Source organism: Halichoerus grypus, chromosome X, assembly GCF_964656455.1.
Source record: "Halichoerus grypus chromosome X, mHalGry1.hap1.1, whole genome shotgun sequence".
NCBI classification, from domain to species: domain Eukaryota; kingdom Metazoa; phylum Chordata; class Mammalia; order Carnivora; family Phocidae; genus Halichoerus; species Halichoerus grypus.
The window spans coordinates 120,410,369-120,437,812 of NC_135727.1; the positions used below are offsets into that span (position 1 = coordinate 120,410,369).

At 42.9% G+C, this 27,444-nt stretch overlaps 1 protein-coding gene across 8 annotated transcripts in view; it reads left to right on the forward strand.

The window, feature by feature from the left end:
* The window catches only part of PIR (pirin), a 101,434-nt gene that overhangs the window by 61,330 nt on the left and 12,660 nt on the right, over positions 1-27,444 (forward strand). For 7 of the 8 annotated variants that reach the window (XM_078064573.1, XM_078064566.1, XM_078064574.1 and 4 more), the window contains 2 exons: positions 3,453-3,537; positions 19,460-19,504. In XM_078064573.1, coding sequence (XP_077920699.1) covers positions 3,453-3,537; positions 19,460-19,504 — 130 coding nt within the window. The remainder of the gene's footprint in view (positions 1-3,452; positions 3,538-19,459; positions 19,505-27,444) is intronic. The other variant, XM_078064572.1, reaches the window with a different exon arrangement.

Consider the following 27,444-nt stretch of genomic DNA (forward strand, 5'->3'; position numbering starts at 1 on the left):
CCCTGCATCAGGCTCCCTGCTCGGCAGAAGCCTGCTTCTCCCTCTCCCACTCCCCCTGCTTGTGTTCCCTCTCTCGCTCTGTCTCTCTCTGTCAAATAAATAAATAAAATCTTTAAAAAAAAAACTATGTGTATATAACATGTATATATATACACCTACACATACTCATGGGAACAGCTTCCAAATTGATTTTATCTCATGGATTAATTGAAACAGAATAATATACATGTAGGTTTGGGGTAGTTGATTATTCAAGACGTGAGTTATATTAAAACTTTCAATGCCCCCATTTTCAGTAAAAAAAAAGGGTATTAGAATTGGGATTCTCTTTTAGGCTATAGATGTAAAAAACACTTCCAGAATGAGTTAAAAATTTCCCTTTAGCCCTTTTCACACTGCAAGTTGATGGGATATATTTGTGGCTTTATAATGTATCTCATTGGTTTCTGTTTAGATTTTTGTAAATGAGTACAGAAATACAGAATTCTGTGTGTGTTTATGTGTGCACATGTGGGTGTGTGTAGTGGCAGTCTTAGTGAGATAGGCTACTCTTTTATGGACCGTATGGATGAGGTTGAGAAGCTTGAGGCAGGAAGAAAAGAAAAAGAGCTAGCCGGGAGGGCAAGACTGATTGATGCCTACGGTGGAGGGCAAGGGTAGAGCAAGTTCACCAGTGGCTCCCCACTTACTCCCTCCTCACTCCCTCCTGTTCCAGTTGCCCTCCTTGCCCCAGACACATTCTCCCTTCTCGACAGCTCTAGTCTCAGAAATCAGAAGGGAACTTTCAAAATTAGAACTTGGGGCTAAACGTTAATTTTCTGATTCAGAATTTTAGAACCGTACATGGGTTTGAACATCAGTGAGTCCTATCAAGAGATTTTCAGATGAGTGAACTAAGCCCAGTAGAAGATTCGTGCTTTGTTAGTCAGCGGGAAAAGCTTTTCAAGCCTCCAGGTTTCTAGCTCAAGAGTATTTTTATGCTACATTCTGGGAGAATTCGAGTAAAAATTAAACCAAGGGCCTCTTTGTGATGAATCCCTTCGCTGTAGGCAGAGATACTGCATCTGCTACTGAGGCAGAAGTTAGGAAAGACAGTTAAATGAAATGGATTCTTTTTGTGGAGGAGAACCAAATATTGCCCAGGCAGAGGAATCAATGATATTACGTGAAGTTGACCCTGGATCTTTTTATTTTATTTATTTTTAAAGTAATCTTTACCGTCAACATGGGGCTCGAACTCACGACCCTGAGATCAAGAGTCGCATGCTCCACCGACTGAGCCAGCCAGGCGCCTCTACCCTTGATCTTTTTAGAAGTAATTTTAGAAGACTTCTTCAGAAAAAAACAGATCCTTTCCAGATGGTGCCATACACACCTAAGGATTGTAGAGAATTAGATCCTGTGTCCCATGGGTGCTGCCCTGGCTTTATGTAGGTTTCAACATCTTCAGATTGATTGTGAATGTTTGGCCTCAGGTTGCACTCAACGCCATAAGTGTTTCTGGTTTCACTTATGCATGCATAGGGGAATTTTCTTTTGCAATCTTTGAAGCTGTATTGATGCAGCTTGGCTTCTAAACCACCTACCAGACCTTTTAAAACCCAGAGCTTCACAAATGAGATATTCACAGGAAAGGGAACAATCTTCTGATAACATTATTTACAATTCTCTATTCCAAAATTTAATGTACAGACATACACTTTGATCATATCAAATCACCTGTCCTGACGAGAGCCCTTTTGCTGCACGTAGGTAAAGATACTGATGAGTAATGCCCTATGTATACTGTAAATAAATGTATTACTATGCATGGGATTTTTCCATTATGAAAATCAATCAGTTGATAAATATTTATTGAATACCTACCATGTGACAGGCACTGTGGGTTGGCCCTGGGTGAAAAGGCAGCAATGTACATGTCCTCATAGTGTTTATAGAAGTACTCTCTGCAAAATGATGCCTTTGTCAAGGATAGTAAATAATTCTAGGCTCTGGATTCTCTTTTGGTCTATTTACACGTGCATGTTTTTAATGAATGTAAGCTTTTTATTAAAATAGAATATAGACACAGAAAAGTCCATAAGTCAAGTATATATGCTCAGAAGAATTTTCACCCAGTGAACACACCTATGAAACCAAAGCCAGGTCAAGAGACAGATACTGTTTGGCCTCAGACATCTCCTTTTTAACCCCTTTCAGCTACTGAGCTTCCCAAGGTAACCACTTTTCTGACTTCTGACATCATAGGTTAGTTTTGCCTTATTTTGAACTTCATAGAAATGGAATCATACGGTATATGGTCTTCTGTGCCTGCCTTCATTTGCTCAGTATTATGATTGTGAGATTCATCTGAGTTGTTGTATATAGTTGGGTTCATTCATTCTTCTTGCTGTATAGTAGATTTCGTTGAATAAGGAAATTACAACTCACTTATCCCTTCTATGGTTAAAGATAGCTGCAATAGTTCCAGTTTTGGCTGTTACTGATAGTATCACTATCAAGATTCATGTACTTGACTTTAGGTAAACATTTCTGTTGGGGATCCACCTATGTATGGAATGCTGGGTCATAGGTTATGCATCTATTCATCTCTACTGCATACTGCCAAGCAGTTTTTTGCAGTGTTTATACCAAGTTCTAGTCCCACCAGCAGTGTATGAAAGTTCCAGTTACTCTACATCCTTGCCAAATTTGATGTTGTGTGCTTTTTCATTTTTGTGTGTATTTTCAGTTTTTAAAAAGTCAAACAGAACCACTGGGGCTTTGTGATAAACAATGAGACATCATATAATTCATAGCAACAGTGATAATCCCTTGGATTTTGGTCTGTGCCAATGATTCAAAATGGTATCATAGTGGATTACAAACTCTGCTTAACCGTTGATGGAATCAAAGCCACTGTTTACAGTGGAAAACCCTGCAGAAGTTTGCCTTTCTCACATCTGAAATTGTGGCTTTTTCAAGCCAGTGGTGGTGAATGACCTTTTTTTTTGCAGAAGGGTCAAGTTAGAACAAATAAAAATATTTACTGGCCACTTTAAAATTTTTTTTAAATGGACATGGCTTTATTGAGACCTGGGGAAGAAGCATGCATTTTGGGCATGAGATAACCTACTATATCAAGTACAAGATTGGAAATGAGAAAGCTGGAGCAACTCTAGGCCAATAAACTATTAACCTCAGACCATATTTGAGAAATGATTCTAGGGAGAGAGCTGTCATCCTGAAAGTAGTCTGTCAACCATATTGTAAAGCTAGGAGGACTAACTTTTAGACCAAGATCCTTAAGAGGAGGCTGTATGGTAGCCCATCCCCTTGCTTTAACAGCACTTGCCAAGGAGAAATTGTTAATATAATCATCAGGGCCCCAGGCCCATCAGAGAAGGGCACAGCTGAAGTGAGGAAGAACTTTATTTTTGGAAAGATGCTGATGGTTTCCTTTTCCTTTTCAGTCTAAGATTTATACTCGCACACCAACCTTATATTTGGACTTCAAATTGGACCATGGAGCAAAGCATTGCCAGCCTATTCCTAAAGGTATGATGGCTTCTGGGGTTTTGTCATCAGAAAAAAAACAAGGGACCGCTTTCCCTGAAATGTGTTCATTTCTGAACCTCAGCACAAGATTCTGTGAACTTTGTTTATGTGTAATTACATTTAACAAATACTGCTGGGGCTTTTTGAACAAAGAAGATCAGGTAGAATTCATAGAACGTTAGGGCCAGACTGTCTGCCCTCCCCCCCCATTTTACAGGTGTAAACACTAAGACCCAACAGATTAGTTACTTGTTCAAGTCCTCATAAGGACTTTCTGGACAAGGCAGAACTTTTACCCATGTGTCCCGATTTCCTAGCCACTGGTGACTGTAAGTGTTCCTGGAGGCAAATTCCAACTTTGTCACTTATGAACAGGTGCACCTCTGATTGAGATATAGGTATCTCTTGATAAATGTATTGTTATGGATGACTTACCCTAAAGTTGACTTTTTAAATTCAAAGACTAATTAGAAAACTCCCAAGTGTTTAAGGCCGATTTTATTTATTTATTTATTTATTTATTTATTTATTTATTTATTTATTTAAAGATTTTATTTAGAGAGAGAGCACAGGTGGGGGTAGGGCAAGAGGGAGAGAGAAAATCCCAAGCAGACTCCCCACCAAGTGTGGAGCCCTACATGGGGCTTGATCTCACGACCCTTGGACCACGACCCAAGTTGAAACCAAGAGTTGGATGCTCAACTGACTGAGCCACCCAGGCGCCCTGAGGCCAATTTTATTTTTAAAAGTGTTTGCCCCTGAGGTCATTAGGCATTCACCTTGGATCCATTATTTTCTTCTTTGGTTTTGTGGTTCTGGCTATTTTTAGGTACAGAAAAGCTTTTTAATTAATTCACTTAGACATATTACTACCCTTAAACACAATTTTTTATAACACTAAGTATGAAAGCACATATGCTTTCTTCTAATAGATTTTTTTATTTTTATTTTTTTAGATTTTATTTATTTATTTGACAGAGAGATAGCAAGAGCAGGAACACAAGCAGGGGGAGTGGGAGAGGGAGAAGCAGGCTTCCCGCGGAGCAGGGAGCCCGATGCAGGGCTCAATCCCAGGATCCTGGGATCACGACCTGAGCCGAAGGCAGATGCGTAACGACTGAGCCACCCAGGTGCCCCAATAGATTTTCTTTTTTTTTCTTTTTTTAAAAAATTTTTTATTTTATTATGTTATGTTAATCACCATACATTACATCATTAGTTTTTGATGTAGTGTTCCATGATTCATTGTTTGCGTGTAACACCCAGTGCTCATGCAGAACGTGCCCTCTTTAATACCCATCACCAGGCTAACCCATCCCCCCACCCCCCTCCCCTCTAGAGCCATCAGTTTGTTTCTCAAGAGTCCATAGTCCCTCATGGTTCGTCTTCCCCTCTGATATCCACCCCCCTTCATTTTTCCCTTCCTACTATCTTCTTTTTTTTAACATATAATGTATTATTTGTTTCAGAGGTACAGGTCTGTGATTCAACAGTCTTAAACAATTCACAGCGCTCACCATAGCACATACCCTGCCCAATGTCTATCACCCAGCCACCCCATCCCTCCCACCCCCCAGCACTCCAGCTACCAATAGATTTTATTTTTAAGTAACCTCTACACCCAACATGGGGCTCAAACTCACAACCCCGAGGTCAAGAGTTGCACGTTCTTCTGATTGAGCCAGCCAGCCGCCTGAAAGCACATAGGCTTTAACCTTTAGTGCAGTGCTTTTTCCTTTTACTTTCGAGTTTGCTTCCCTCCAGTTCCTTCCAGTACCTTCTCTATATATCCTAGCTCTAGGATATATCGTAGATATATACTCAAATTAGATCTTGCTGTGTAATGGCTGTATACTGTGCTATGGGTTGAGTGCGATGCATTTAGCTCTTGCCTCTCTGCAGGCACTCCTTTCATACCTAGTACTTGGTCACTGCACACTGGTCTGCGATAAACATCCTTATACACATGTCCTTCTGTACAGACACTTATTCTGATACAGTGGGTTTCCAGGGATGGTCACAAGGTAGATGCATGTTTAATTTTAAAACATATTGTCAGACTGCAATTCACAACACAATCACACTTTCCATCAGGAGTATCTGAGAGTACCACTTGCTCAGTGACCCCATTGACGCTAAGTGGATGGTTCATGTTGAGTTTTGTTCTACCCTTAGTCACTACTCTGTATGGTCTCATGAGAGAATGTGTGTATGTCCCTTGAAAAGGCTAGACTTCGGTTTTATTTTGTCCTTAAAAATTCTAAACCTGAGATTTGTTTTCAAAAACATTTTTGGAGGGATGCAAAAGCCAGTAGCTTAGAAATGCACGTTTATCACTGAGTCAGTATAAACCCACTTGGAACAAGTCTGTTATAAACCCAGCTATAAAGTCAAAGAACCTATCTTTTCCAAGACATCACTCCAGGTATAGCGTGTCCTCTCTTTTTCTCAGTGTCTCTGTCTCTGTGTGTCTGTCTCTCTCCCTCTCTCTGTCTCTCTCTCTCTCTCACACACACACACACACGCACACACACTCATCCATGTTTGCATTACATTCAGTGACAAATCCAAAGTTTGAGGCATCTCTGTCCGGTACCAGACAAACAATTTAATTCAGGTATTATAAAGCACTTATTATTTACAGACTTGACAGTTCTGGGTGCCTATAATCAGCCATATTGGCTGGTGAAATTATGCTGCATAAATTTTATTATCAAGTCATTCAAGTCAAGATCACCCTTTGTCCTTTTCTTTTTTTTTAAACCACCTTTCCGGGCCAAATTCCATTATAAAACCCAAGGACTGTTTAAATTCATTTTATTTGGGTGCTTTGCTGTATCCAATATTTCTTAAAATGTGTTTGTCATTGGCTGGGTTCTGGACATGTTTTGTTTATAATATTTTGATTGTTTTGTTACTCATGGTAAGGGGATTTGACATGGATGTCTGGGTTATGTTTGGCTTTTGGCATAAGCTTTGCGATCTCACTGATCTAAGGTTGACATCACTGTATCGTTACCAGAGCAGTGGGATAGAACTAGAGGCATGCAGTCCTACCATCGCATCCCCGATACCAGGGAAATATGGATTTCCCAAGGGACATCCAGTTAAGGGTGATTGGAAACATTTCTTGTGAATCAGACTAGGTTTTATCTGAATTCTTTCCTGTAAATAGTATGAGAATTGGTTTTTATCATCTCTCTCTTGCCTTTGGTTATGGCGTATTTCTGTGGAATTGGGCTAATCCTGCAGAAAACAGATGTTTCATGCAGTGATGATTTGGAAGGGAGCTGATAGCAGGAACGGAGCCTGGACAGTGCATCACTTACAAAGAATCCAATTTATCAAGTCTCTGACAGTACCAGATTCCTTCAGCATTGGCCACACGTTTTTCATGTTAGTTTCTGGCTAGAATAAGTAGTTGTTTTTGTTTTGGGGTTTTTTGTTTGTTTGTTTGTTTTGCCGTGACTTTTACCATCTCTTATAAAGCAGTCTGATTTTTCTTGCTGCAAACTGACTTACAGATAACACTGTTATCATTCACTGAGAAGGACCTGAATCTGTATTTCTAGGAATATATCAGTTTTTCCCAAGAGACTTGGCCCTTTTGGTCCTCATGTCCCCTTTGTCTTCTGATGGCATTGAAGTTTGGCTCTGAACAGCGTCTCTGTTGCTCCCCATCTTCCTGCACAGTGATTCTGCCACTAAGTATTTATTTATTTTTATTTTTTAAAGATTTTATTTATTTATTTGACAGAGAGAGCACAGGTAGGCAGAGAGGCAGGCAGAGGGAGAGGGAGAAGTAGGCTTCCCGCAGAGCAGGGAGCCCGATGCGGGACCCGATCCCAGGACCCTGGGATCATGACCTGAGCCAAAGGCAGATGCTTAACCGACTGAGCCACCCAGGCGCCGCACTGCCACTAGGTATTTAAAGGCGTGATCTGCAATGTTAAAAATGGACGATGGTTATGGTATGGAAAAAACTTCATCTTGTAAGGATTTTTTGCTTCCCCCAACCTTTTAGTTTTCTTTACAGTATATATACATCAATCCCCCAAATTTCTACTATCCAAGGAGAGTAGCCTGGATAGTCCAGGTGGCCCCAGTATAATCAAAGGGTCTGTGTTAATGAAGGAGGGGGCGAGAGTCAGAGGGAAAGATGTGACGGTAGAAGCATTGGTCTAGGTGATGCCGTTGCTGCGTTTGAAAATGGAAGGAGACCTCAAGCCAACAAGTAGGGGTGATCTCTAGAAGTTAGAAAAGGCAAGGAAATGCATTTCTCTCTAGAGCCTCCAGAAGGAAGGCTGTCCTGCTGATAGCCTTGACTTTAGACCCTTGAGACCCATTTTTGGACTTCAAACTCCCAGCATTATTAGATAACAGGGTTGTATTGTTTGTGCTCCTGTGTTACAGTATGTTTGCTTTTGCGGGAGGAAAAAATAGAAAGGAGCCCTGTCAATTACATTGCAATAAAACTGGGGGAAAAATAGAAACCGGTGCTTCAAAACGCTTTTCTAAAAAGTACTTTGAGGGGCGCCTGGGCGGCATAGTCAGTTAAATGTCTGACTCTTGGTTTTGGCTCTGGGTGTGATCGCAGGGCTCTGCGCTCAGGGAGTCTGCTTGGGATTCTCTCTCCCCTCTCCCTCTGCCCGTCCCTCCCCACCACCCGCTCTTGCTCTAAAATAAAATAAATCTTTTTTTTTAAAAGTAGATTTTAGGGGTGCCTGGGTGGCTCAGTGGTTGAGTGTCTGCCTTCAGCTCAGGTCATGATCCCAGCGTCCTGGGATCGAGTCCCACATCGGGCTCCCTGCTCCGCGGGAAGCCTGCTTCTCCCTCTCCCACTCCCCCTGCTTGTGTTCCCTCTCTCGCTGTGTCTCTCTCTGTCAAATAAATAAAATCTTTAAAAAAATAAAATAAAATAAAAAGTAGATTTTAATGCTGTGCATACAGTAGCTATTCAGTAAATCCCATTATGATATGTTTAAATAAGTATTACTTATCTGTGTTGCTGTATAACAAATTACTCCCAAATGTAGTGGCTTAAGATAACATTTGTTACCTCACACTTTAGCTGTGGTCTCTGGCTCAGGGACTCTTATAAGGCTGCCATGGAGGTATCGGGGTTGCAGCAATCCCAGGGCTCGACTGGGAAAGATGGGCTTCCAAGCCCACACCCACGTGGTTGGTGACAGCACTCAGTTTCTCAGGCTTGTTGGGGGCACTCTGCTGTTACTTCCTTGCCACATGGGCCTCTCCATAGGACAGCTCACAATGTGGCCTCTGGCTTTATCAGAGCCTACAAGGGAAAGAGGAAGAAAGAGTGAGCAAATGGAAACCAGAGTCTCTCTGTCACCCGATATCAAAAGTGACATCCCATTACTTTTGCCAGTTCTGCTGGTTAGAACCAGGCCACCGGGTGCAGCCCACGCTCAGAGAAGAGATTACTCAGGGCGTGACTGTGAGGCAGTGGGTGTCTTAAGAGTCAACTTGCCACTGTTGAATCTCAGATCTGTACCTCTGAAACAAATAATGCAGTATATGTTAAGAAAAAAAAAAGAAGAAGATAGCAGGAGGGGAAGAATGAAGGGGGGAAATTGGAGGGGGAGACGAACCATGAGAGACGATGGACTTTGAAAAACAAACTGAGGGTTCTAGAGGGGAGGGGGGTGGGAGGATGGGTTAGCCTGGTGATGGGTATTAAAGAGGGCGCGTTCTGCATGGAGCACTGGGTGTTATGCACAAACGATGAATCATGGAACACTACATCAAAAACTAATGATATAATGTATGGTGATTAACATAACAATAAAAAATAAAAAATAAACCAAAAAAAAAAAAAGAGTTAACTTGCCAAGCTTAAGATCTTGAGTCCAAGTGCCATACGTTTTTCCAGATGGTCCATGACTCGAAAATGAAGTAGTGATTTTTATCTCTTGTGATTTCTTTTTTTTGAAAATTGAAGGGGGGTGCCATGGTGAATTCTCAGAGTTCCTGCCTAAATGTCTCTTCACAGTCATTATCTACTTTTTAAGGGAGGATGCCCCAAACGTGGATGATTCGTGGGGAATTTTAAATTTTCAGGTGTTTTCATAGAGCGAAGAAGGGCTGATTTTGTTCACTACACAGAATGCATGATTTAATTCATGGCTGGTTTTTTCCAAGCTCTCTACTTACCAGTAGTACATTAAAATACTCAATCACCATGCCCCTCATCCTTAGGATATACTCATAACAGTTATGGATGTTAGTAAGTCTTCAGAGCAGTGATGAACACGAACCAGAGCCTGAGCATAAAATTATCCAGTGAGAAGCTTCATATCATTTACCTTTGGGTGAGCGGTCTGTCTTTTTCATACTGATTTGTAGGGGCTCTTTATATTTTTTTAAATTTATTTATTTTTATTTAAATTCAATTAACATATATTGGTCTCAGAGGATCTTTATATATTCTGAATGCTTGTCATTGTCAGTTATTCATGATGCAAATATCGTCTCCCTTTTGCCTTATTTTTCACTCTTCTATATACTATTATATTTTTCTATGTGTTAATAAATAAAAATTCCTAAATGTATTGGTCAGTTCCTTAAAGGTTAGTGAGTGCTTTCTGTAGCTTCTTTAATAAACTCTCCCAGCTTAAGATCATGAAAATGTTCTGTTTATAGATACTTTGTTGTTTTTCCTTTTCTATCAATATATCTACACCTGGAATTGATTTTCATATGTAGTGAGATGCAATTGTATTTTTTTAAAAAATGTGGTTTTGGAAAAGAGAAAAAAAACGGCCAAAATCCATGATAGGGAATATCATGAACATTTTTGGGAGCTCACACTTCACTGAATCATCCTGTAGTAATAATAATAGTGATAGCTAACATTTATTAAGTGCCTATTGTTTGTCAGAAACTGCTCTAAGAAATCCCCCTGTATTAACTGCTAGAGTCCTCCTAAGTCTGTGAGGTAAGGACTGTGATTATTCCATTTTTCAGATGAGGAGACTGAGGTACAAAGAAGTTACTTACTTGACTTGAACTTACTCAAGGTCACCTAGCTAGGGCATGTTATGGATGAGATTCTGACTTACACAGTTGGACTTTTGCTGTGACTCAACTACCAAGGTCCAGACAAATGAGTGGACGTTTACTCACCATTACCCACCCTATCAGTAGTACCTTGGGCATATTGGTAAATAAATCCAAGACTTTGCAGATAGGTTAAAAAAATAACAATTTTTGAAAATTTTTAAATGAGTCTCCCCAGTTTGAAAACTGTATTGTGTTTTTTCTAATATATCATCTTTAGGAGAGAACAGATTAAATTGATAGTGTAAAATAAGAAACCATTCTAAGAGTTTAAGCACATTTCAGCTTTGATGGGGGTGTTTTGGGTTTTTTTTTCATAGTTTCAGGTCCTACTTAAAAATCTTTTTTCTCTTGGGGCCCCTGGGTGGCTCAGTCGGTTAAATCTCCGACTCTTGATTTAGGCTCAGGTTATGATCTCAAGGTCGTGAGATCGAGCTCTGTGCTGGGCGTGGAGCCTGCTTAAGATTCTTTCTCTCCCTTGCCCTCTGCCCCTCCACCCCCCCATAAAATTTTTTTTAAAAATCTTTTTTCTCTTAAAAACAGGTGCCAAAATATGCCGTTTGATACTCTTAGGGCATTTATGGTGTTCTCTGCTTATTTCAGGTTTCTACTGCTTTCTGAACCTTTATTTAATCCTTAGAGTTCTATATATTTTAGTTCCTAATTGTCTTGGCCTTAATCTAAGTTCAAATGCCTAAATCATTTCTATTTTACAGCCCTAAGTATAATTTTATGATTATAACTACATATTTGAATTATTTTCTGAAATTTTCTGAGCAATTAAAAACCATCTGTGAGCACTGTATATTTAAAGATGAGAAAAAAAGGGCGCCTGGGTGGCTCAGTCGTTACGCATCTGCCTTCGGCTCAGGTCATGATCCCAGGGTCCTGGGATTGAGCCCCTCTTCGGGCTCCGGGCTCAGCGGGAAGCCTGCTTCTCCCTCTCCCACTCCCCCTGCTTATGTTCCCTCTCTCGCTGTCTCTCTCTGTCAAATAAATAAATAAAATCTTTAAAAAAAAATAAAGATGAGAAAAATGTCTGTCCAAATAAAGCTAAGAAATAATAGTAACGTATTATTTTAGTTAAAAATGATCACATTAATATATCTCAGTGGTGGGGAAAACTTCCCTGTAGATTTAGTCTGTAAAGAGCAGGAAGCTCCCAGGGGATTCTAATGCTTTTTTTTTTTTTTTTTTTTGCTGTTTTATTAACAAGAAAGTAATCAGCAGAGCTTGTCCTCCAGAGGGCTAGGCTCCATTCTGGGCACATAGAAGGCTGTCTTCATTCTAGAGAGCTTGTGCTGCTAATAGATTTCTCACCCAAAATGTTAAATTTTATTCATTTCTTAGTTTTTCTGTTAGTCTCTGGTGCAGTGAATGTTCAATATTATCAGTGGTGGACTGAACCATAGGGGAAGGTTTTCTTGTAGGTTGCAATTCTTCTTGTTAAAATATAGGACCTTTAGAGATAGCTCTTAATGGTATATGCCTATGGCTTATAAACATAGACTGAAGTATGATCATTCTTGAGTATATAAAACATTCTGAGTATATTTTATTCTGGAAAGCCAGTCATCTCAAGTGTCTTTATGTTGGTACCATTCTATGCAATATCATTGGGCATTTTATCACTGATGTCACCAAATTTGGTAAAATGGGTGTTCTCTTGTTTTCTTTTGCTAGAATTCCTACAAGGTCACGTAATGACCTACCTCTTTTCCTATCTCTTTGGCAGAGCTATAATGCCGATAACTCTCTTGTTGTTTGTGTTTACTAATAAGATGGGGGTGAAATGCCTGTGCTTGGCGAGCTTGTAGATCTAGTGAGCTGTCAGCTGCTGTATGATCAGAAAACCCACCTTATGGTACCAATTCTAGACCGCAGTGTTCAATGGGACACAAACAATACCCTCAGTGCCACAGGGTTCTTGAGGACAGCAAGGATCCATTCTCTACACTTTGGGAAATGACGTTGCTGAGCTTTGCTCAGTGTATACTGTGGTCCAAGAGACCAGTCGGCTTGGAGTTGAGGGTGGTGTTCTGGGGACCGTGGGGCCATCTCTGTGACAAGGACCCTCCTCTGGCCTGGCTCACAGCTTATCAGAAGCATGGGTAGCAGCCCCTGCAACCTCGTGACGTGTATAAAGTGGGAGGAAAGTGGAAAGTGAAGGAAGGCACAGGAATGGGGAACTGGCATTTGTTGTGTAGATAAGGTGACAACATTGAGCACGGACACGTGTGTAGTATAGAGGTATGTGTATGTGTTTAGACCGGGCCCACAGTGTCACTTGGTCAGCGTAACAGCCGCGTTGTACATATTATTTCCTTATTTGACACACCAGGAAACTGCCTCAGACCGGCTAACAGTCTGCTCCTAGGTCGCCCTGAGGGTCTTTTGCTGAATTTTAAACCTGTGTTTTCTGCTTGTGATTGTGTGCATTCGATTGTGTTGCCTGTTTTATAGTTACTTCATTCCTTTGTTTTCCGTGGTACCACAAGGTCCCTGTAAGGTTGGCTTCGGCCTTCCGCTTCCTCCTTCCCCCGGAGGGGTTTCCTGGGTTAGAATGAGCCGAGAAGGTAGGACGAGCAGAGGGGCGACCGTACTGGAGAAGCAGGACCAGACTGAGAAGAGTCTGTCTGTTAGGGCCTGGAGTCTGGGCTTGTCCGGGAGAACAGAGAGCCATTGAAGGGTTTTAAGTGAAAGGTCCCCTTAGCTGTGTGTAGCAAATGGATTGAAAGCAATCAGGGGACATTTCTCTCACCTATAGGATTTTATCTGTAAAAGAAAAGAAAGATAGGAAATATGGCAACACGTATATTCATTATTTCCTCCTTTGTGCTCTTCTGAATTTAAACAATTAAAGCCTTGAAAATAAACTCTAAAGTTGGGGGATGAGGGACGCCTGGGTGGCTCAGTCAGTTAAGGGTCTGCCTTTGGCTCAGGTCATGATCCCAGGGTCCTGGGATTGAGCCCCGCATTGGGCCCCTTGTTCCGCGGGGAGCGTGCTTCTCCCTCTGCCCTCTGCCTGCCACTCTGCTTACCTGTGCTCTCTCTCTGACAAATAAATGAATCTCTAAAAAAAAATAAAGTTGAGGGATGAAACCATTTGGTCTAATGACGAGGAAACATCAGACAAACCCAAACTGAGGGACATTCTACAAAATACCTGGTCTGTGCTTTTAATGAAAAGCATTGAGAAAGTGTTGCCCATGGAAGGAGATTCGATGTGGGGACTAAACTCAGCCTGTGACCCAGGATTAGAGCCTGGCCTGGGCTTCTGTTTTGGGGTTTGTTTGTGTGGTTGGGTGGTTGGTTTTTTTGTATTTTTTTTTTGTTTTTGTTGTCCATAAAAGACATTACTGAGACATTTGGCATAATTTGGATATCTGTATATTTTTTTTCCATTGGTACCATATCAGTTTCATAGTTTTTATAAATATGCTATGTTTATGTAGGAAAATATCCTTGTGTTTAGGAAGTAATATACTGCTAAAGAACAAAAATTGAACTGAGTAAATCTGAAGATCGAATTGGCTTTATTCAACAGTTCATGATTCAGGCAGCATCCCATCTAGTAAGGTAGACAGGGGCTCCCAGGAGTTGTAAAAAATGGAAGATTTTTATAGGCAGAAGAAGGGTGGGACAAGATACTAGCAAAGAAAGGAAAGGATTGTGTCAGCCCTGGGTGTCTTTCTTTTTCATGCAGATGACCTTACCTAGGGGTGGTCAGGACATTTCAGGGTGACTCTTAAAATGTCACATTCCTGGGAGAAGTTGAAAGTTGTAATTAAGGGGCACCTGGGTGACTCAGTCATTTAAGTGTCTGACTCTTGATTGCGGCTCAGGTCATGGTCTTAGGGTCGTGAGATCAAGCCCCACGTGGGGCTCCAGACTCAGCAGGGAGTCTGCTTGAGATTCTCTCTCTCTCCTGTTCCCCCCCCCCTCCGCCGCTGCTCATGCTCCCTCGCTTGCTTGCTCTCAAATAAATAAATTTAAAAAAAAAGAGAAAGTTGTAATTAAGTCTTGGCTTGCTGTCTTGGGGGACAAATGACTTCATTTTGAACTTCTTTTTTAACAATACTGAATTATTTCGAGGTAAAGGGATATCATATCTATAAACCTGTTCAAATATTTCAGAAAAAAATACACATGTATTTCTAGAGAGAATGATAAAGCATATTGTGATAACATGTTAGCTTTTAGAGAATCTGGGTGGGTGGTATTTGGTAATTCTCTATATTATTTTTGTAACATTTCTGTATGTCTGAAATTATTTCTTTTTTTTTTTTTTTTTAAAGATTTTATTTATTTATTTGAGAGAGAGAGAGAGCACAAGAGGGGGGAGCGGGAGAGGGAGAAGCAGACTCCCTGCTGAGCAGGGAGCCCGATGCGGGACTCGATCCCGGGACTCCAGGATCATGACCTGAGCCGAAGGCAGTTGCTTAACCAACTGAGCCACCCAGGCGCCCTGTCTGAAATTATTTCAAAATAAAAATTAAAAAAGTAATTTGCTTAAGTGAGGAGGGGGAGGAGAGGATCAGGTGGGTCTTCTCCCATCCCAGATCACCAGGCATGAAGTCCATGGCGACGAGCTACCTGCCCAAGATGAACTTAGAGCCATGGAGAGGGTAGGGGAGGTGTCATGAGTGATGTGGTTTGAAGTGGTGGGGTTCAGAGCCGATGGCCAAGAAAGAATTCTTGAGATGTCTTCAGTGCAAAACAGTGGTTTTATTAAAGCCCGGGGACAGGACCTGGCAGTGAGAGCTGCACTGGGATTATGAGGAGCGACTGATTATATACTCTCAGGTTGGGGGGGGAGGGTTAGTGAGAGCGAATGTCTCTAAGGAATTTTGGAAGCAAGGTTTCCAGGACCTCGAGGGGGCTAGCTATTGTTAGGAAAAGGTCATTTATGACTGTCTAATAAAAAGTCATGAGACCCTTCAGATGTGTATCAGTGGGCCATATGCTTGGGGGATGATTGCCAACATGTATCTTAGGTGGGGTGGGGGGGGGGAGTAGAGATAAAGGAAGTTTCCAAAGGAATTTTTATATGTTAAAGTAGACTCACAGGATCCTGGGGGTCAGGCTAAGATTGCCTCTTGCCCCTAGCAAAGTATTACCATGAAGGCAGCTGAGTTCCTGGAGGAATGTCCCTCTACCTGTTTCAAGGACTTGTCCGCGAGCTGTAAGTACTAAGGACATTTTTTTTCCCTTGTGCCTCTGTTTCCCACATCACATGTGTAGAGAGTAGCTGTAAAATTCATAGAAATAAGGAACTCTCCAGCTGAGGCAGGAGGAGGATGAGCTGGGTTAAAGCAAGGACGATAGGCCAGGAAAAGCTCTCACTAGGGACACTGGCAAGAATTGGAACCTCCCTGGAAATGAGAGCAGAAGCCACAGAAAATGATTTTCATATTTAAAAGTCTTACATTTTTTTATGTTTGACTAAAGGAGGTCCGAGTTAACATGTGGTGCTGATTAAACCATCCTGCGGGGCCAGAGGTGAAATGAGACCTCCGACCCCTGCTCTGTCAGGGCCCAAGGGAGGGGAAGGGCTTCCCAGCTGCCCAGCTCCAGTAGCGTGGAGACCCTGTTGGTGGAAGAAAGGAAACTGTAGGGCCTGTGACCTCTGACAGAGCAATAAAAATGCGGGGATGGCATTAATTCCTGGTGCAGGGCATAAAGTTGGGGGGAGGGAGCAGGGAAAGATGAGAAGGACCCACACACCTCACCAGAGAGCGCTTTACTGATGCAATCCTGCTCTTCGCAGAGAAAGACTTCTCATAAAATGTGATGGTTCTTAAACATACAGGAAGTGTTCACACCATTAGGCTCTTGTTTCACTGCAGCTGGAAGAAGGCAGAGAAACAAGTAATGGTGAAACAAGAAAGGAATTTATTTATTTATTCCAACACCGGGAATACTGCAAACTAGTATCTCAAAGATTATCTCCAAAGTGCTGAAAATACGTTCCGGTTTACAGAAGGAAAATGTGGGACATGGTTGAGTTGGGTACATGCAGGTGGGCAGTGAAGGTCAAATCAATCAGGGTCTTGGAATCCATCATGGGAGGGGTTTCGTTGGCTCAGGGTGGTCCTTATTGCTTGAGGGGCTAGTCTCAGGTCCCATCAGGGGATGCTTTGCTCTCAGGGTCTTCTGCCTGAGCCAAGAGACAAGCCGGAAAGAATAGAATCAATTAGAAAGTTTGAGGACAAAATGTAGGTAGTTGGAAGTCCTCTTTCAGGTTTAGCAGAAGCAAGTGCACTTGGACAACATGTTAAAAAGAAGGAAAAAAAAGGCAATTTCCCCCTAATGCTGTGTGCCTTCCAACCAGTAACATGAATTTTGTTACTACTGGTGAAGAAGGGCTCTGTATGCTAGTAGAAGACTTTTGCAAGGGGCAAAAATAGGTGAATGCATTTACTACATTGACTTGGCCATGACTTTGAGCAAATGTTTGATCCTTCTGGATCGTGTATAAAGATAAAACAGAAACCCAACCATGGCGATTATGTGTGGACTAGTTTTCTGTTTGGTGGGTGAGTAGGAATGAAGCAGAGAGGGCGGAGAAGAAATGAGATTAGACCAATTAAAGAGTCCCCAATAAAAACCCAGTAGGGCAATTGAGAGCTTTGAGGTTTTGTCAAAATCAGGAGCCATTAATTTTTTAGTACCTTTCAAGCACAAAGAGGGGCTTGGTTACGTAAATTATGACGCGTCCTTATACTGGAATGCTTTGCAGTCTTGCCCGAGGATGAGTTATTTCTCTCTTTTGACATGGAAAGGTATTCAGAATAGAACATTGAGTTTGTTCGGGTTTTTAAGCAAATGATACCTAGCGCCGAAAACAAAAAAGAAACTGAAAGCATAAATATCAAATTGCTAGCAATGTTTATGTCAGGCCAAGAATGAAGATTGCAGAAAGATTTTCAGTTTAGAGATTACACACTTCTAAGTCTTAAAATATGTTTTAAATTTATGGGTATGAGGTTTTTTTTTTTTTTATATATAATCAGAAAAACACAGCGAGGACATTTGCACTTTGAAAAATCAATTTAGGGGTGCCTGGGTGGCTCAGTCATTAGGCGTCTGCCTTCAGCTCAGGTCATGATCCCAGGGTCCTGGGATCGAGCCCTGCATCGGGCTCCCTGCTCAGTGGGGAGTCTGCTTCTCCCCCTTCTCCCACTCCCCCTGCTTGTGTTCCCTCTCTTGCTGTGTCTCTCTTTGTCAAATAAATAAAGAGAGAAAGAAAAATCAATTTAAACAATGCTCGGTGGTGGATTTTTTTAAAAAAAGCAGCGAGGAAAGGGGTTTTGTTGCAGAGTTTCGTTACATGTCAGGCTAAATAGGACTGGAGAGGCTGAGCATCCATGAGAAGGTGGAGAGAGCAGTGGAAGTAGGCTGTGGATTGTTCGCCTGGACTTTCAGCATCACTGAACCTCCCTCCCCCAAATTGCACAACTCGTACAGCCCAGCTGGGCCTTCTTCATCCCAGTGCCTCCGCCCACGGCACATGCACGGGAGTGAGTGCTGTTCCCTAACTGCTGGGAGACTGGGCACGTGGGTCCGGAAGGGAGAACAAGTAGGGGTGAGCCATCAGCAAGTCGGATTACTTCCAGAGGCCTTAAACTGAGTCTGATAAAATCTCAGAGAGGAAAAACTGGGAAATTGGAGGGTGAAAAGACCTCCTCTAGCGTCCGCCCAAGTGTTTTGGTCTGTTTCACCATCCGTTGGATTTTCTTAACCAGACTTGGTTGATGTTGAGTGTTATCAGTTATACCGTCTCTTTGGTGCCTCTCTTGTGTGTTTCAACCCCCCTGTCCTCGCACCCACATCCCTAGAGTATATGTTGTCCTCCGTGATCCCTCCAAACCTGCCTTTGCTTTGTTCACTCTGTCACCACGTTGACTCTTGCACAGACTCCAGTCTGGGCCCTGCCCTTCCACTTTGAACTCTACCATCCCACCTCTTCTCCTTTTCCACTGAAGGCACACAAGTGATGTCCTGATTCTGTTTTGAGCTTGCCATTTCTGGATTCAGGTCTCCTGGGGGCCCTGCAGCATCCCTTCTGGGCCGTGGGTACGAATACCCATGGAAACCCAGTGCTGGCTGGCATCGGGAGAGCAAGTGGCTGGTTGTTTGTGGCTCTGAGCTCTTGGCCCCGTGGGTCACAGTAGGAGTCTGCTGAATGCTATGTACCCTCCTCCCAGAAAAGTGTACACACTTGAAAAATTGTGTACGCAGTTCCAGGGAGTGCACGGACCATCCAAACCCCATGTGTACCCCCAAAGATCATGCATCCCCAAATCCCTGGAACTGATCCTCTATTTTAGGATAGATGAAAAGGAGTGAGTTCACTAGAAACCAAAGTAAACTAAGTAAAGTGTGTTTCTAGAATTTTCTTCACACTTAAAACTACCTGGAGGCACAACGAACTGAAGATAAACCAGATTGGGGTGTTGCAGTTATTAGCATGACGTTAAAACTGGAGGGAAAGCTTTGTTAATACAGCTGTTGGCATATAGCTGTGTAGTCAGGTGAATTGTATACTGCCTACTTGGGTGGCTCTAAAACATAGTGGGCCAAATCATTTAGGTTTAGGGGTACGTGTATATGTATGTTAATGCATGTGCGAATGTGGGAGTATATGTTTTTAACAGCTCACAGAAGTTAAAATTTTAAATATGTATCTAAGAGAAAATAAAGGATTTCATCTCAATTTGTCTTTCATGTCTGTTAGAAATATTTATATTTCATAGAGAGTTGTCGAATATATCGTTATATCTTTGTTCCTTTTGGCATTATGGACACTAACCTTTTAATGTTGCTGGTCCTTTTTCAGGATGGACAAGCTTCATTTATACCATATCTGGAAATGTGTATATTGGTAAGTGATGATGGTGTTGCTTTGGGTTCAATTGCACTGAAATTTAAACTACTGAAGGAGAGGGAAAGCAAGATGGAACCTCTCATGTAATGGAATACTATGCCGCCTTCTGTCCAGCACCAGCCCTCTTTACATCCTAGTACATCCTGCATCCTGGTACGCCCAGGACAGGGCACCTCTCAGCTTCCAGCATGTTCAGTGAGGGAGGAGAATATGAACGGCAGGCCCGACAGCTGCCATTTCACTGTGGCCTGTGTGTGGATGTAAGGTCCACGCATGATCACGCGGGTTGACACCTTGTTAAGAGGTTGGCGACCTCCGTGCTGATAAAGGGATGGAGCTCTAATGGGCTAAGGAGAGCAGGAATCTATCTCCTGGGAGGTGGAAGGAGGTGAATTTGCGGTCCCACGTGCCGCTGAGAAATCTCAAAGTTGCTTTTCTCTTATTTTAAGGGTTGTACACCTGTCTCTTGTTGAGTCTAGTCTAGGAGGGATATTCAAGACCCAAGCAACTGTCATCTTATAGATGACGAAAGTGAAGTCTAAAGAAAGATCTTTGACTTGCCAGGATTATGCCTTGGTGGACCGGGGACCAGAACCAAGGACTCCCCAAGCCCGTTTCCCATGCCGCACGCCATCATCTTTGTACCATGACAGCACAGCAGCCCCACCATGGAACCTGTCTTTTCCAGTCTCAACCTTATAGCCAGCCCCGCAGCAGAGTAGGCTGGCTTGTGTCGCCCTGTCCTCCCGGAAATGGCACGGGTGTCAGGCACGTCTCTCTGTGGGACTGACGGAACCCCGCGGTAGCGGGTGCTCTGGGTGCCCTCCCCACAGCCCTGAGGCCTCAGCTCCGCAGAGCTCGCTGGCCAACTTCTAGCTCGCCAGTGGGCTCTGTGTCTCGTGGCCTGAAGCTTGCTCTGAAACTGGGAAGGCTGCTCTCTCTGCCCCACTCAGGGCAGGATGGCGGTCCTGGCGAATTGACATTCCCAGAAGCTACCTCACCCCTCAGGTGGGATAACTGAGTGCTGTGTGTGAGGCCTTTTCCTAGCCTTTCCCCGTGGGCTTATGTCCCAGCCACCCACACACTTGATGACACACTCTTCTTTGTCCTCGTTCCCTTACCTAACTCTCTCAGTTCCTGGACTGTTGTTTCCTGTGTCCTCCTCTCGGATGAATTCCTTGCACTTAAATATGCATCTCAGACTGTGATAATAAGAGGACCAGCCTCCCCTCTCCCCTCCCCTGCCCCTCATGACAGTGATGCGTGGTGTGGATGGGGGGGGTGGGGCAGGCCAGGAGTGTCATTTCGGAGACCCTCTGGGGTTGTGTGGCCTCCACCCCCCTCCTGCACGCTAGCCTCCTCAGCAAGAACTGTCTTCCTGGGGCCCTAACGTGCCCCACCTCCTGGGGTGATACAGCCCCGACCGCTGGCTTATTGATAACATCTGCTCGGGACTTGAAGGCGACACCCAGAGCCACTTAAACCATTCTTTATAATCTCTGAAAGGAGTTCAATTGCCTCAGATTACTCTTCTGGAAAATAGTGGTAATACAAACCCATGTATTTTGATGTTATACAGTAAAAATGGCCTTAGTTCCTCTTTCACTGAATAGCATTTCAATTATGGGTCAGAAGCAAAGTTCACTTAGCGTTTGAAAAACGGTGAAAAAAATCAGTAGTAGTATCCCAAGTGTCACAAACTGTATTAACCATCTGAAAGAGATGAAGCATCATTTGTTGTATGATCTTTTGAAAATCATGAGTATCACAATGTAACTTGATACACATGGAGAGTAAAGACTGTTTTTGTGGAGGTAGCACCCATTGACTTAGGATTTCAAGAGAAACAAAATAATCTGCACAAATGGAAAGTAATAAAGAGAGCATGTGAATTCTGAGGTGGTAAGGATACCGGAAATGTTAGTGTAGAATGAGAAAGGGCAGGGGCAGCAAACTTGTTATAAAGGGCCAGATAATAAATATTTTCATCTCTGTGGACCATATACAGTTTGAGTTGCAACGACTCTTTCCTGTCCTTCCAAAAGCAGCCACAATAATACGTAAACAGTTGGGGTGGCTGTTCCAATAAAACTTTACGGCCACTGAAACGTGAATTGTGTATATTTTTCATGTGTCATGAAATGCTATTCTTTTGATACTTTTCAACCATTTAAAAAGGATAGAAACCTTTCTTAGCTTCTGGACTCTACAAAAAGCTCATATTTGATTTTGGTTTAACTGGTGGTGTGGAGGATGAAGGGGAGAAAAATTAACAAATAATCTTCAAAACCTGTTTTTTTAATTGAGGTATGGTTGATGTACAACGTTACATTAGTTTCAGGTGTACAGCATAGTGATTCAACAAGTCAGTAGGTGATGCTGTGCTCGCCACACCCGGAGCTCCCATCCGTCGCCATACAACACCATTCCGGACTATAGTCCCCATGCTGTACCTTTCATCCCTGTGACTTATTCATTCCCTAACTGGAAGCCTGTACCTCCCCCTCCCCTCGCCCATTTTGCCACATCCCCCTCTCTTCAAAACCTGTTTTTTTAAAAGATTTTATTTATTTGAGAGAGAGAGAGAGCGCTAGCGTGAGCATGAGTAAGAAGAGGGGCAGAGGGAGAAGCCGACTCCCCGCTGAGCAGGGAGCCCCACGCAGGGCTCCATCCTGAGCCTAAGGCAGATGCTTAACCAACTGAGCCACCTAGGCGCCCCCACAAAACCTGTTTTAATCAGTAGTTACAGCCCTGTTTTCTAACAGACCCTTAGTCCCAGAATTCAACAAGTGAAAAGCTCAACATTTGGAGGGGGTAAGAATGACCTATACATCCCCTTGTTTTTCTTGGGAAGGCAGGCGTTTCCTGAGCCATTTCTGTTCACTGGCCTGGTCACCTCTCATGACCGTGGGCCACAAGTGCAAAACATCTGGCAGGAAATGGGGTCCCAGTCTGTAGCGTTGGAGCGAACTTGCATCTGTCTGGGGTAAACTGGACCGTGGAGAGAATCCACTCGCCTAACTGGCCCCTTGGAACTCTGCTTTAGCCAATGAGCAACTGGCCAAATGATCTCATTTGAATTTTATCTTCTTCCTTTCCTCCTACCCTCCCATAGAAATGTTAGTGAGAAAAACAAAAGGGCAAGAACAAATCACCAGAGGAAAAAAGACAAAGCAGAGATAGCTATTAAATATGTACTGACGTATAAAATCTATAAGAGAGAATCCGGAAAACGCTTCCTGACTTTACTGCCTCAATTTTATCGTGCTTTTAAAACCACAGATGGCAGGAACTGATAAGCAAGTAATTGTCTTTTCGAAAATGTCACGCACCTCCATTCTGTTGGAATAGATGTTATAAATGTGCATTGAGCTGGAATAAATAGACTGCCATTTGGGTTGAGACAATAATCTGCGGAGATTCCATAAAATGGAGATTTAGGAGGACTCAAAAAATATTAATTGATGCAGGAAGTTCTTGCAAGACAGATATTGGTACGTTGTAGGACAGGTGGAGGTTTCAGCAGGACAGATTACTGGAGTGAGATCTTTGACAGTCATCATTTACTGAGGCATCAAGTCCTTTGACCAGCCCTCAGCTGACATCTCTGCAGTCTAGGATAAAAAAAAAAATCGAAACTAAAAACCGCACGGTCAGAAAGCCAGTAGATCCCAAGTATACTGGCGCTGAACCCCTTCCCTGCAGCTGAGATGGAAATAACATTACACAGTAACACAGAGATCAGAGGGTAGAGGAGTTTATATCCTGTATCCCCGCAGCGTGGGACAGTTTATCAGCTTGGATGTCAGTCTCCTAGAGGGACAGTATCAGGTATACTGTTTTGGCTGAGAAAAGATATTTGGAAATCTAAAAATACTTGTCTGTGGTTATTGAAATGACACCTAACTGGTTTATGCGGGTAGTGAAATCTTTCAGACTTACTTAAATAAGTCATTATTCACGCTTAGTTTGTGCTCAGCCCTTTGCTTCTGGTTCTGGGGGGTATAAAGTTTGACACCGCTCCTGGATGTCAGTGAAGGTGGGGAAACACTTAGAAGCCCTCGGAATTGACCTCCACTTACCTAGAATGAACTGGACTGAGAAGTGTGCTCATTCCATGGGGACTGCCTTGCGTGAGGTGCTTTGAACACCCAGGATGATCAGCAACCCTGGTCTGCCTGCCCATTGCTACTCCCTCCAGCCAAACTGAGGCAGTTGTGATTGTTCTCAAATCTGTTATGCCACTTGCACCGATAATTGCAATTATGCGATTTAATGAAACACTATGTAAATTAATGAAGTAAGTATAAAAAAGAGTTGGTATTTTTAGGGGTGCCTGGGTGGCTCAGTTGGTTAAGTGTCTGCCTTCAGCTCAGGTCATGATCCCGGGGCCCTGGGATCGAGCCCCACGTCGGGCCCCCTGCTCAGCAGGGAGTCTGCTTCTCCCTCTCCCTCTGTCCCCCCACACCGCCCCCGGCACGAGCTCTCTCTCTCTGTCTGTGTCAAATAAATAAATAAAATCTTTTTAAAAGGAGTTGGTATTTTTAGAACAACTAAGTCCAGTGCTTTGTAAAAGTGAATTGCTCAAGAAGAGCTTTTGAAGATGACAGAAAAAGAATGGGGGCAACTGATCTAGAAGGATTTTGGTGGGTATAGTCATTATAGGTGTGCTTTCGAAAGACAGGGCTTCAATCCAATCAGCCAACCCACCTTGACTGTATTTCTAAAAATTGGCAAATGTGTGCACATTTACACTTTAAAATGTTGTGGAGGCAGCTGATTGTCTCTTTCAATTAATGATCCTGATTTCATCAGATAAGAGGGCTTCAACTGTACATACAAAATTGATGAAATCAAACTCTAGTGAAGTGCCAGCCTGTGTGCATTGGCCAGTCACTGGGATGGCAGTCCTTAGAAAGAGAAGAGAAGGGAAATCTGGCATATAGGGAAAAGTTGCCCAGCAATTAATCACACACTGAAGCTGCCGCACTAACTTGAAAATATGTTTTCAAGTATTTTGCCCTTTCAGGACTGCTTAGGCAAACCAAAATATTTGCAATTCAATTGTTTTCAGTTACATCTTCCTTAACTGCCCTATTAGATTTAACATTCTTGGCGAAGCTTCTCAATGGAAACTATTTATTATCTGATTTGGCTCTGTTTGTAATTGAAAGGAGTCAAAAACAATAAAGTATATTTTCTTTGAGACTAATTTTAGGTTCAAGAGATAACCAGGTGGGTGAAATAGCATAGAAAGAATAAGAAGATAGAAGCAATCTTTGTTTTCAGGGATCCTGTTGTAAACATTTCATAAAACAATACAGAAGCTAAAGGTACACTTAGAATGACCTGGAAACCTCACTCCAGCCTCTGTAACAAAGGTCTACCTTAAGCTGGAGCATTTCACATGGCCTCTTCAGAATCAGCAGTGTGATTTCTCCCCTAGAGCAGCAAAGAGAGTGGGCAGAAATTTGCGCTCCATGTAAAGGGAGGATTGGTGTTCTTAGGACAACATGAACTCTTTGCTTCTGAATTCACGTGTGCTCACAGACCCATGAACACCGCAGTCAAGCAAGCTCTCCTGAGAGGAGGTGCAGAGGAATCCCAATTCTGCATTATTTGAGAGTTGTCTCTTGCCAGCTCACTCCATAAAGACAGGGGAGGGGCTGTATAAGTTGTTGGGGTTTATGTATTGTGGAACATGCTACATCATAAAATGAGGGGCCAGGAGTAGACCTTGTGGATAACATATATGGGCATTGTGTATGAATGAGTTGAAGATAAAAAGACATGGTCCATTGCGCCCAGGGAATCTCAGTAAAGCACCTATAATAAAATGCTTCTTCATCTTACAGTTAAAGATATTACCCAGTTCTAAATGTGGTTATTCTTAGACTCCCAGACCTCTCGGTTTTATTGCCAAATCCATGCATGAGTAGAAAGCCTGAGGAGGCCTATCGTTCACTTCCATGACACCTGTTGACCTAAATCTTCGATGGAGAAGGGACCTTTAGTGGTGCGCTGGGCTGGCTGTTACAAGCTCGCAGGGGCCCATCGAGCACCTCTTCCCTGACCTCACACCTCACATCAGTAGCTTGAAATTGACGACAGTGGGAGCTTTTATGCCACGGAAATGAGCATGCTTCAAATTGGGTTCGTTCTCCCGCTCCAACCAGAAAGCCAGTTTTATTTTATTTTTTATTTTCTTAGATTTCATTTATTTGTCAGAGAGAACGAGCGCAAGCTGTGGGGAGCGGCAGGCAGAGGGAGAAGCAAGCAGCTCTACTCTACATTCTCAGTAGTGATTCACATGAAGTGTGTTTTGGGATGGCCACGGCACTGTAATGGGAGAGGAAAATATCTGTGATTTCTACTGGAGATGGAGTCGGCGGCCCAGCGAATACTACAGTGTGGTTGTTGGCTACATTCATGACCAAAGGAAAGGCCACATCTCAGCTAGGTGTTCGTGAAAAGAAAGATGTGGTTTATCTGCCATCCAGTGATTGCTCTGAGTTCTATCCATGGGTCCAGGGGCTGCACTGACTAGGTTAAGAACTCCCACTCGGTTAGAATCCTATTTCACATTTGCAAGCATCACAGTGAGCCTTGTTGCTTCACACAGGTTATCTCCCAAGTGGAGTTTACAAGGGAGGATTTCTCTAGAAAGAAAAATAGCTTTGTTTGGACTCCGGTAGTCACAAAATTCACAAATTAGGTGTCTGTTTATATAATAATTCCTCAAGCTATTATTTTCATTTAAATAAGCACCCCCTAATTGATTAATCAGCTTTAACGTGTCAGGGGGATGCCCATATTTATATCCCCAAATGTCGTGAAGATGTATCCCTCTTAGATGTCTCTGTGGGCTTTTCTCCCTGCTTGCAATCTTTTCTCTGTTGTCCATTTGCATGTCTTGGTTTTTTACCCAACTGAAAGAACCAGCCCAAACCCCACCTCCTGTCTCTAGGCTCCTGTGGCTATTCCAGCCCACCGTGGCTTCTCCATTCCCTACCCTCGTGCAGAACCACTGCTGTCATCTTCAGGTCACTATATTATTCTGTTCCTAGTGAGGATCCTATTGGACTCCTCTCTCCCACTGTTGCCAAGTCCTTTAGATTCTTTCTTAACCCCACCTCTAAAATCCGTCCCACTCTCTCAGTTCAGATTGTAATTCGATTTTATTTATCCATTTGAGAGAAAGTAGAGAGCGCATGTGTGCGTACTAGAGGGGGACAGAGGCAGAGGGTGAGGGAAAAGGACAAGCAGACTCCCCACTGAGCATGGAGCCCAACGCGGGGCTCCATCCCAGGACCCTGAGATCTGAACCTGAGCCAAAGTCAGTTGCTTAACCGACTGAGCCAGCCAGGTGCCACCAGACTGTAATTCATTTTCACTGAGACTGTGATATTAAACACCTAACGGGTCATCCTAACTTCACTCTTGCCCCCTCATTCTATTCTACACTCTGCTCCCAGAGTTATGTCTTCAAGACATAGATCTGACCATTTCACACCCCACTCTCTCCTCAGAGGCCCCCCACTTTATGTGGATAAGCATGGCTTCCAAATCTTTTCTTGATCTGAAGCCAGTCTACATTTCCATCATTCTTCCCAGAGAAACGTCACAGCAGTGGTAGAAGGATCACCCTTCCCCTAGAGATGCCCTGCATGTTCCCCGCACCTTACCTTTGCACAGGCTATTGTCTTGTCTAGAATGCCCTTTCTCCTAGCTTTTCCCAGTGTAGGTCTCTGTAATCCTGCAGAGCTCTATTCAAGTCAACTGCTCCACAACAAATCCTTAGGGCCCCTAGACCTGAGTTAGCCCCTACACCTCTGTTCTCTCATTGAACTTTGCTCATTATTTTATTGTTGCACTAAGACACAATTTCATCTGTATTTCATCTGTCAGTCTCATTATAGAAGGGATAGAACCGTAGC